General features: G+C 32.5%; 1 protein-coding gene across 3 annotated transcripts; it reads right to left on the bottom strand.

Annotated features, from left to right (window-relative positions):
• Window positions 1-7,511: 7,511 nt before the first annotated feature.
• Window positions 7,512-9,672, bottom strand: LOC109158000 (LOB domain-containing protein 25). Of its 3 annotated transcripts, none has more exons than XM_019305814.1 (2): window positions 9,333-9,672; window positions 7,512-8,371 (listed from the first exon to the last, which is right to left on the bottom strand). In XM_019305814.1, the coding sequence occupies exon 2, from the start codon at window positions 8,315-8,317 to the stop codon at window positions 7,763-7,765; it is 555 nt and encodes a 184-aa protein (XP_019161359.1). In that variant the 5' UTR covers window positions 8,318-8,371; window positions 9,333-9,672; the 3' UTR covers window positions 7,512-7,762. The 3 variants fall into 3 exon arrangements, with proteins under 3 accessions (XP_019161359.1, XP_019161360.1, XP_019161361.1); XM_019305815.1 differs by having other exon boundaries at window positions 7,512-8,353; window positions 9,334-9,672; XM_019305816.1 differs by having other exon boundaries at window positions 7,512-8,345; window positions 9,334-9,672.
• Between the last annotated feature and the right edge of the window lie 2,134 nt (window positions 9,673-11,806).

Here is an 11,806-nt window from a genome sequence, read left to right as displayed (position 1 = left end):
CAAGCCCTAATTGTAGGAGGCACCTTTAAGCCCGTATCATACTCAGACTAATTTACATTTCTATCGGGCTGACCTAATTAAGAGGCAAAATACTAGCTTGATTTTTTATACGAAAGGAATTCGAATTTCTAAGATCTTTTAAAGAATGAGAGTGTATGGTTACTCACCTGAATCAAGTTGGTTATATAGTAATTTTTTTTATTGAGTTGGCGTGCGCATGCATTTTTTTTTGCATGCGAATTGAAAGAGAGACAGACAGCATATTTTGATGTCAATCAAAAAGGTTGTTAGATCCTATTTTGCATATTCATATCTCATTTCTCAATGTTCAATCCCCTTCACACGTATCCAAAACGGGCCGGGCCTGCCTATCCTCATCCCCATGCCATGCCAGTCAAGATTTCATGTGCGGACATTTGGGATCTTGTCATGTCACCAAAAAGATTGACAAACCCTCTTTGTTGAAAATTCTTACACTAGCTAGCTAGCTAGCCTTTTACCTTTTTGGGCTTCAATTCCTAAATTTTGAATTGGTTAATGTTATGAAGATAATCTTGGTATTACATCTTCAATAGTTGTACTTTTTGATGAGTTTTTGTAGGTGTAATTAAAAAAAAAAAAATGAGAGATAATGGAACAAACAAAATTTGAAAAGCAAAAAAAAAAAAAAAAAAAAAAAAATTAACGCGCCTAACTGGGTGCACCTCACGCGCACCAACAAGCTTCCTTGTTTTTTTGGTGGGCGCCACTTTTTTTTGCAAAAATCAAGACTCTCATGCAACAACTAATTTTATTCTATCTCCTCTACCTCTCTCCTCCACATAGGCTTGCCTTCTTAAAAAACCACACCAAAAACTATTAATGGGGATGTCCTTAGAGCATCCTTATCAGTTGGGGATATTAGGAGGAAAATGTAATAGTGATTAGGAAAGAGAAGATGGGATGGAAGAGAAAAAAGAAAAAAAAAAAAAGGAAAATTGAATTTTAAAATAAAAAATAATAATACTTTATGATTGTCAGGCGCGTGCAGTGCACAAGCGAAATGGTGCCATTGGTATAAATTTTGGTGGGTTCCACAAATTCTGAATTATCCAACCCTTTGCAGGAGCAACTCAATTTTCTCTCGTCTACACCTCTCTCCTCCATGTAAGCTCCATATTTCTTAAAAGTTGTGCATGCTCCTCAAATTCTCCTTTAATGTAGATGCTCTTAGAGCATCCTTATCAGTGGAGATATTAGTGGGGAGAATGTAAGAGTGATTAGGAAAGAGAATAATGTGAGAGGGGAGGAAAAAAAATCAAAACTGATTTAAAAAAAAAAAAAAAATATATATATATATATATATATATATATATATATATATATATATATATATATATATATATATATATATATAAGCATGTCATCAGAGTAATTCTTGTTCTCTATTGGTTCTCCCTCTTCCATCATTAATTCCTTTTTCTTGGGCAGAGTAATATCTCAACCTTTGCAGATGCTCCCCACCCCTTCTCTCTCTGCCACCATGGCGTTTTGGCCTCAAAAGTAGTGAATTCTCTCTCATTTCTCCTCTGATGTAGATGCTCTTAGCAATATTGTAAAAATCCGCCTAGGTGCTAGGTAGGGTATCAAAGTGGGGCTGAAGTTCGCCGTCAGCCCTAAGCAGCCCCTCGATAGAGCAGGTTAGGACCTAGAATTTTTTACTCGCAAAAATGTTACATACCAAGGCAGCAATCTGCTTTACTGTGTAACATTATATACATATATACACTAAACATTAAAATCCTAAAAAATTTATAATCTTACTGTGTAACATTATATACATATATACACTAAACATTAAAATCCTAAAAAATTTATAATTTTTAATTTCTAAACACGAATAAATTTAATATTATTTAGGTTAAATTATTTGAATATAGAATAATAATATAATAACTTTTTTAATTTAGCCCGCAGAGCCCGCGAGCACACATGAGGTGGCTTACTCAGACGAGCCTGATGGGGTGGGTTGGTCCGAATTAACACCCCTAGCACTAGGTGCCCCTAGGTTGAGGGGAATTGACCCCAAAGCAATTCTGCTCTGAACATTCAACTCAATCGAGTTAGGCCCTTTTACACTGGAAATCAGCATTATTATTATTACTAGTAATTCACCCGCGCGATGCATGAAAAAAAATTATGTTATTATAAATATAAATAAAAAATAGAAAAACTAAAATATTTTAAATTATTTAATATAATAATATTTTTGAGCTTCTATTTGTCAAGTATTTATTATTTTTATAGAATACAAAATTACAATTAAAATTATAATTTTGTATGGTTAATATAATCTCTAATTATGTGCATATTCAAATAAACTTATAGAGAGAATTTACATAATTACATTGATTTATTCTTAATTGTATTTCATCTATATTATAATTTTCACAATACGAATAATAACTACGATAATTACATTTGGAAAGCAAATTTCAAATTCTGTATGTGTAAATTTAAACTCTAATTTAACACATTTTTATATGATTATATAATATATAGCTATTTTATTTTTCAAAAGTATATTTTTTATATGATTATATAATATATAGCTATTTTATTTTTTAAATGTTGTGCTTTTTTTTTTTTTTATAATAAAGGATGTTGTGGCATTAATTGTAACATTAATTATTTCTCAAACCATATAGCTTTATTATATAAAGAATTATTATTATTATTATTATTATTATTATTATTATTATTATTATTATTATTATTATTATTATTATTATATTTCTTTAAATTACTAAGTCATCTGGGCAGCAACGCCTACCTAGCGCCTTTTGCAATCTTGACGGCTAGCCGGTCTGCTACTAGTCTCAATATTCTAACATATAATCATGCACTGTACTGCAGCACTCTCAAGTGTACGATTATCAAATGAAAAATATCATTTTTACTTTCAAATTATACTCCTAACTTTTATTTCTTCTTACCAAATTTTAATATTGACATTTTTTTTGAGACTCATGAGATGAAGACAACTAATCATTCATTGACACACTAAAAAGTAAAAATAGAGAGTGAATGTAGTAAAACTTTTATCAATCAACGTATGTATTTTGTCATGCATAGTGACTAGTGAGTGAGTCGTCTCACACATTTATTCCATCTCCAGACATAGAGCCAGTAGAAAGGATAGAAAGAGGAGAAACCAACAAGATGGATGGAATAAGTAAATCTGTATTCTGTAGCTTCATGTTCCATCACATGGTAGAACAATATTTTCTGATCCTACAAGCCTAGCTTAGCTAGCTCTCTGTACAATTTACTGTAATACGCGAGGACAATGACATGCTTCATTAATGAAGATGCCAAAAAACTCGCAAGCAACAGCAAATGGAAACAGTCTATAACACACACACACAGACGCATATGTATGCGCAAATGATCAAGTGCATCCACTTATTCTGTGAGACCTTCTGAATATAATGCACAAAAGTTACTACACGAATGCACATATGATATATTATATATATTTATGCTGAGTGAGTTGTACACAATCTAGTTTATATATATGCATTCGTGTAGTAGCTTTTGTGCATTTTTGAAGAGGTAGTTTCATTTGATTATATATGTGTGTGTTAGGATAGCTAGTAGGTGATATCAGTTGTTAGGATCAAACCCTAGTAGCGAAAACAGAACTTTATTTTCTTATATCATCACATTTTTTCAAAATCAGGGTGATGGACTTAAACTTTCAGACTTCCACCCAACAATCCTTTAGTCACATGGTACTGAATTTGGCCCTTCACCGACCTCCGTCCAGTATACCATCCATCAGGGGATGGAGTTGTGTATGTGTGCGTTAGGATAACTGGTAGGTGATATCAGATGTTAGGATCAAACCCTAGTAGTGAAAACACAATTTTATTTCCTTATATCACCACATTTTTTCAAAATTTGAGTGTTAAACTTGAACCCTCAGACCTCCCCCCAACAATTTTTTAATCACATGATGTTGAATTTGACCCTTCACCGACCTCCGCCACCTATACCATCCATCAGCCACCATATCATACTAATGATTCCACTCAAATCCTAAAAAGCTTTTGACTCCTCTGATCTGATAATAACAACAGGCCAGCCACTCATATCAGATCAGATAGATATATGACCGAAAGCTTCAATTCCATGGTTGAAACTTAATACATATCAACTCACACCAACGAACTGAGGTTATGTATGTTTCTTTCCCCTTTTGGTGGGGGCACAATCAACTGTACACATCTCCTCCTTCAATTCTCAAATAATCATGTATGTACTACAACAGACTAGTATAGCAGCTAAGATATATTATTATTAATTTACTAACCTATTAAGGGGGTACGGTTAATAATTAATTTATTATGGCCCTGTTTGGTAAAATGATTGTTAGCTAATAGCTGTTTACTGTTAGCTGATTGTGTTAATTAGAGAGTATAAATAGTTGATAACATTAGCTGATTGTAGAAAAGTGTTTGGTAAATTACCTGTTAGCTAATAGCTGTTTGGTATAATTTCTTTTCTCAAAAAGCTAATTGAAAAAGTTGCTTGGAGTAACTTTTTGAATTTTAGCCTTTTGAAGTTACAAAAAGCTAATTAACCAAATATTTATATTGATATTTTAACTAAATCAAACAATTAATAGTGATTAAAAAGCCAAAATTGGCCTATAGGCCAATTTTTTACCAAACACGGCCTATATTTTCTCATTTTGAGCCCGGGAGAAACTCATCTATATTTTTCTAACTCAAATGGTGCCCTTTGAGAATTGATTTATTAGTAATTTTGAGCGTATAATGTTATAAATTTTTTGTCCGATCTCAATTAAAATAACTCGAATCTACTTTAATTTGACTGATTCAAATTAAGGATGAACTCCACATATATTTATAAAATGAAATGATCACTCTTAAATTTTTTAATATTTTCTACAGAATGCAGACATGTTACATGTTTAATGGTGAATACAAGACATTTAGAAAGCTAGTTCATTGAATCTAAAGTGGGGATACGGTTCGTTGACAACATTATATTATTGATTACGACTTTTTAGTTTTTATTAAGCATATATGGTAATGTATTAAAAACAAAATTAAAAAAAAAAAAATTAAGCATATGGTTCACCTTACCTGTGGGTAACAATTAGTTTTTCATTGCGGGCCCACAACCTACCATCTACAAACAATTTAAGATGTCTCTGCCGGTCATAATTAATTAGTCTTTTCTTTTCTTAAAAGGTTGAATCTCCAATTTTAAGGATTCTTACATTCTAATCCGATGAGCATTTCAGATGATATAAATCACGGTAATTCAGTGACTCAACCGACATGATTAAATGCCGCTACGCACAGGAGATCTGTCCACTTTGGACATAACTCACATACTGTCATTGCTGAATTTCAAACATTATTCTCTTCCCTCAATTATTGCTTACTGGATTAGTGAATTAAGCTCGTACGGTGCAATTAGTGTTTCCTTACTCACAATCTACCATCGAGAACAATTTAAGCTGCCTATGCGGGTCATAATTAGTCTTTCCTTCTCTCAAAAAATTGAATCCACAACCCTAACTCTAATAGAACATTTGGGAGAATGTAAATCACGGTAACTCAATGGCTCAGTGTAGTGTTGAGCTCAAATTAATGTGTTTGTGAGAATGAATGAATGATATTTCCAAAACATACATTTGATTTAATTTGTTTGCTACAATCAAGTGTCAGGTGGTGTACACACGACAACAGTGGATCATCAGGCTTTTCACTTCAATTTAATGATGGCCGGCTGTCGTTTCTTCTTGCCTTGAAGCATGAGGGCAGCTCTAATTTTCTAAACAGATTTTGGGTATCAGAAACTCAGGGGGAATCATGACATGTACCTGCCAGTTAGTACAGACCAATTCATTTTAAAAAACAACTTCAGTTCATATATATATATATATATATATATATATATATATATATCAACCACTTTTTATGCACTATGCAATGTTCATTTATGCATTTGTGACTAACTGATTATGTATATGGAATGAAACACACATCTTCCTATATAATAAATCCATAACTTTTGGCAATGAAATCATTGCATTTTTCTGCCCAAATGATGCAACGTCGTTTTGGGATAGGCGAAATGTACATTTTGATTGTGCATTGATACATTGATTATTTATTATTTACATTTTAGCAAAGAATATCTGTCCAGATCATACAAGAATGGCTATAAGGCTTCATTTGGTAAGAACATACATGCCTAGTGCCGGAAGGTAGAAATATTAATGTCATCAAGAGTCAAGAATGTCTATTTCATGACTAAGGTAAAGTCCTTCTTATTCTACTAATTTATGTATGTACTTTTAGGGAAGAACCTTTACATTTTGTTTTGTTTTGTTTTGTTTTGTTTTTTTTTTTTTTTTTTTTTTTTTAAAGGGACGTACATTCATGCAAATATTCTAAAGGAATATGTGTCAAAATTTAGCATTTGTGTTAAAGAAGGTAAAGTGTATGCAGTGAAAAACTTTCTGGTGATTTCAAACTTCTATAAATACAAAACGACTCAACATTGATACATAATCAAGTTTAATCATCTAACAATTGTGGAGTCTCACCAGAGGTATGGTTTTCCTAAGCTAATGTTTTGTGCTTTTGATGCTTTAATATCATGTGGTGTGAATGATAAAGAACAAATTGGTAGGTTATCTAAATTTTTAATAGTTTTAATTTTATTGTACACTGTTTTTTTATATGTAATTTAACTTTAATTTAATTGTAGATGTTATTGGGAGAATTATCAAAATATATTATACTTATTCTTAACAATTTCTTTTCCATTTGCACTTATTCTTAATACTCTAATGAGAATAACCGCCCAAGAGAGAAATAAAGAACCATTTACTGATTTACAGCTGTCCACGTATCCAAATCAATGAATCAGATATAATTTTAATAAAAGTGCAAGTAAAATCACTTACAAGTGCATTTATTTTCACTTACAAGTGCAATTAATTGACCTTGTTAACATTCGTGCACTTAGGTGCAACTAATTATAACGTTAGGTGCAACTAGTTATAACGTTAGGTGCACTTAGTATTGATGCTCAGTGTTAATTTTACTTGCATCGGTAATACATTTTACTTGCACTTCGGTGAACTATATGAAAATGCTACTTGCACTTGTAATACATTTTACTTGCACTTCGATGTTCAATTATTTACAAAACCGACACCGTGTTTTTTTTTAAAAAAAATCAGTATTTCTCATCCATTAGATCTGGACACGTAGACGGATGTCATGCATTCTAAGTTCTCTCTTGGGCGTACCGTTCTCATTTGAATGTGATCCTATATATATATATATATATATATATATATATATATATATATATATATATATATATATATATATATATATATATATAGAGAGAGAGAGAGAGAGAGAGAGAGAGAGAAGAGTAAAAGTGTACTGTACTATATAATAAGAACTTCCAACACATTCACAACCAATTACAATAACTGATTAGTTCAGCTCCTTAAAAGTGGAGGTGCTACATTTAATTAATTACATACGGAAACAATATATCATATTATATTATATATATTGTTCATCATCTCTGCAGTGATGCCATCCAGTTTAGACATGCATGTAAATTTGCATACCTAGCTAGCTTAGCTTATTTAACCTTAATTAAGGTTATTAAGTTGCCTAAGCCAAATAGAAGCTTAGCTTACACGGAACAATATAATTCAATCACCCTCTGGGTTATGGTCTCCAGAAGAACTGTTAGTCCACTGAGAAGAATAATTGGGCATTCCATAAGATTGGCCATAAACGGATCTCCCATACTGGCTGCTGCTGCTCCTTTGTTGATTATACATTTGATAACTATTCATGTTGTTATTGTCATCTGGAGTGGGGTGATATCCATGCCCGCACGAGGACATTTCGTTGCGAGCGTATCGCATTAAATCCGCGTTGGTCGCGTCCAGCTCCTTCTGCAACCGGAGGACTTGCCTCTGGAGGACCGAGATAGCCCCAACGCACCCGTACACGGGGTCCTTGAGCCGCGCCTCGGCTTCATAGGCCAGAGAGTTCACCGCGTCTTCTCTCTGGTGAGGCTGGATTTCGTTCAGGAGTTTGCTCACGTTGCTCGCCCCGAAGATTTTGTGCACGTTCGCAAACTTCTGTGGCTCCTCTGGAGGGAAGTAGGGCGCGAAGACGCAGCCCGGCTGGCATCTTCGCCTCAGGAACTTGCACGCGGCACATGGCGGGTTGGAATAGCTACTGCTCGAAGACGACATCTCGTCCGGATCGATCAATATAATCAATCTAGATTGCTTATAACATGCACAAAAAGAAATATTACACGATAGATCATAATTGAATACAATCACATACTATACAATACCAATTCATAAAATTATTTGATCAGTAAACTTGTTATTACTCAATTCGGATCGTGTCAAATGCAAACTGCTATCTAATTAATAAATTCAAATAATTCTAGCTAGTTAATTGAATTTTCCATTAAATTTGGTATATATAGACAGAAGTTTAAATTGAAAATTTTGATGATCACATACATAAACATGGACGACATTGTCGTATATACCTAGGTTATCAATATATCTAGGAGCACAATTAAACACAGTAGTACAAATTAAACAGGTGAGGGCTATATAAGGCATGTGAACTTATTAGTTCCGCTGTTTAAGCCTTTATGTTTCTGCTGTCTCAAAACAAAGCACAAACCATCCGACATTCCACCTGCAAATTTCCGTAAAACTAGACTTTTCCTACTACTACCCTAAACTCACTACTCAACCCTTAGCTTTCATTGGGATCGATTATTTTCTTTTTGGTGTAAACCACCACGTGTTCTGGATCTTTTCCCGTTCGTTTTACGGTTCACCCGACTAATACCCACTCGCTTCTAGAGACACGGAAGCTGGTTCAGGGAGAACCGAACTAGGATTCTCCCAAAATTTTGTGTTACAAAGAGAGTTTATTTGCCATTTGAGCTATCTCGTTGGGTTATCGAGATCGATTATATTAATTGATGTTTCTTTACCAAAACTATTAACCCAATAAGCTATTATTTGCTCATTCAATATATATAATAATTTGTACCCATCCAATTAATAATCAAGAATTGGCTCTAAGAATTCTATTCTATCTCACCAATGTCCAATTCCGCCCAGGACCAAAATAGACTCGATTTGCCCGCACGAGCTGAGTTTAGCTTACTGATTCAGTAGGCACACAATATTTAAGATAAGAAAAAAGAATCGACTTTCTTTATCAACAAGTACTATACCTTTAATCTGTGGGTTTCCCGGTTGAATTTCCCAAGCTGTCTCCCTTCATTCTTCAAGCTTCAATTCACAACTTTTGCATCCATTAGCTAAGAAAGACGACTGGAATTTTGTGAGTATATATATAAAGTGTGAGAGATATATACTGGGAAGGTGGTTGAAAGAAGAAAACCCTAGAAGAAGCAGGAGACAGATAGTAAGTAGAACCCTGCAAATACAGTGAACATCCAAAAAGTGAAGATAATGTGTGTGTGTGTGAGAGAGAGAGAGAGATGGAATGGAGATTGAACGAAAAGCAAAAGGCAGCAAAGAAATGGCAGAATAATAAGTAGGGCGGGCTACAATTATTAGGCCATGCTCACTGTGAACACCGCTTTGTATACTATACTATATTACTATATTCTTATAATATTGTCCGCCAAATCCTAGCTTGCCCAACTTATTTACTCCTGTGCTCCAAGAGGACAAATGTTACAATTATTCCTTGCCTGAAATACATGTAGTAGACATTCTTACATAATGTTAATGTTTATATATATATATTAACGAGATGATAGTATAATATAATTGTCAAATAATTTGAAATAAAATAAAATAATAAATAAATAAACTCCACCCCTCCCCTAGTTCATCTTCGCCACCAGAGATGAAGACGTATTCTTTGTTGTCTCGGGTTAAAAATCAAGAGTTTCTCTTTGTCTCCAAGCCGGATATAAAAATGTTTTTTTCTTCTCTGGTCGGAGACAAAGACCAAGCGAAGATAAAGACAGGAAGGGGTGAGGTTTATATATATATATATATATATATATATATATATATATATATATATATATATATATATATATAAACCTCACCCCTTCCTCTCAATAAAAAATATTATTTTAATAATTTCAAATAATATATATATATATATATATATTATTTGAAATTATTAAAATAATATTTTTTATTGAGATGAACGTCACGTCAAAAATAATCGGAAGAACATGTCAATTTTGGTTCAATTAAATACTTTTGGATTGTTCAGAGACCCAATTATAACTTTTTGAGTTGGATGGTCCAATAATTTGGATGACCCAATTGAACATTATTCCTTTGTTATAAATGATATGATTTGAATTGTATTGACAATATTTAAGGGAAGAAGAACATTTAAAAATTAATTAAAATACCATTCCTAGTTTGTAAAATTCCAATACCATATCTTAAAAATTATTAAATTTGAATAATGGTCATATTTTTCATCCTTATTATTGTGAGGGGAAAGTAGTATTCTAGTCTCATTATTTGTGAGTAATTTTTTTTGATATAATTATTGACAAGCACCTTGTACTCAATTGGCATTTTTGTGGTTCTCTTTGAGTGAAGGTCACATGATCCATAATACACTATAATAGAGTTGATAATATTAAAAAATAAGTATAATTAGAACTATATATTATCCATCATAAAATTAAATACATTTTATTAATCAGCAATATTATATATACTCAATTATTGTTTCAAGTTTAAAAATAAAAAATAAAAAATAAAAAAAAAAACAAAACAAAAAAGAGAAACATTTCTCTTTCAAAACTTGTATATCATGAAAGCTTTGCCAACTTCTCCACCTAATATTCTTATTCAATTCACTTATTCCAACGCATGGAAATATATGTATACTTTATTGGTTGCTTCTACAAATATATAATCTCACATTGACACATTTTGAAAGGTGAAATACTACTTTTTGAGATACTTTAGTATAAGTACTTCCATTTTAATTTCTACATATTTCCTAATATGTTTGAATAATCATTAATTTCGAAAAGTATTTTTTTTAAAAGTTTTTAATCAATTAATTTGTGATTCCCAACTCCAAGGACCTCTACACTTTGATCTGACAGAGCATTTGTGAGGATGTAAATCACGGTGACTCAATGACTCAACAGACATGACAAAATGTCGATGCATACAAGGGATCTGCCCACTTTAAGTATAACTCCATACTATTGCCATTAAAATTCAAATATTGATCTCTTTTTTCAAATACTGTCTACTGAATCATTAAGCTAAACATGTGCGGGTTAGTTGCTATTTTCCTATTAAGAGAGCTTTGATTGGGAGTTGTGGAAGGGCTATATACAGTAGGTGTGGTTGGGTTCTATTATTGAACACAGTCAATAATACTTTTTCATGTAAAAAATAATAATACTAATAGTAATAATTAATGGCAGTAGAGATAGCATATCAATTTTTCATGAGTGGACAGATAAACTAATGATTATAGTTGAAGTATCTATCCTTTTCACTTACACTGCTCTATTCCCTTGTTCCCTGCCGACATGTACGCAACTTGTAGTTCATACGCTAGCTAGCTACCTTAATTATGCTCAATCTCAAAATACTAGTTGCATTTGTATAAAATGTTTTGCACTTTAATAAAGTAATGGAAGGGTTTAGATTGGCCCATAAAAAAAGTGTAATTAGGCTACT

Source organism: Ipomoea nil, unplaced genomic scaffold, assembly GCF_001879475.1.
Source record: "Ipomoea nil cultivar Tokyo-kokei standard unplaced genomic scaffold, Asagao_1.1 scaffold2805, whole genome shotgun sequence".
Taxonomy (NCBI): Eukaryota; Viridiplantae; Streptophyta; class Magnoliopsida; order Solanales; family Convolvulaceae; genus Ipomoea; species Ipomoea nil.
Note: the sequence above shows the minus strand (reverse complement) of the source record. Positions and strands in the feature narration are given on the sequence as shown.

Excerpts from the sequence above, each read along its gene's own strand:
- LOC109158000 (XM_019305814.1), bottom strand. The coding sequence starts at position 8,317 with ATGTCGTCTTCGAGCAGTAGCTATTCCAACCCGCCATGTGCCGCGTGC.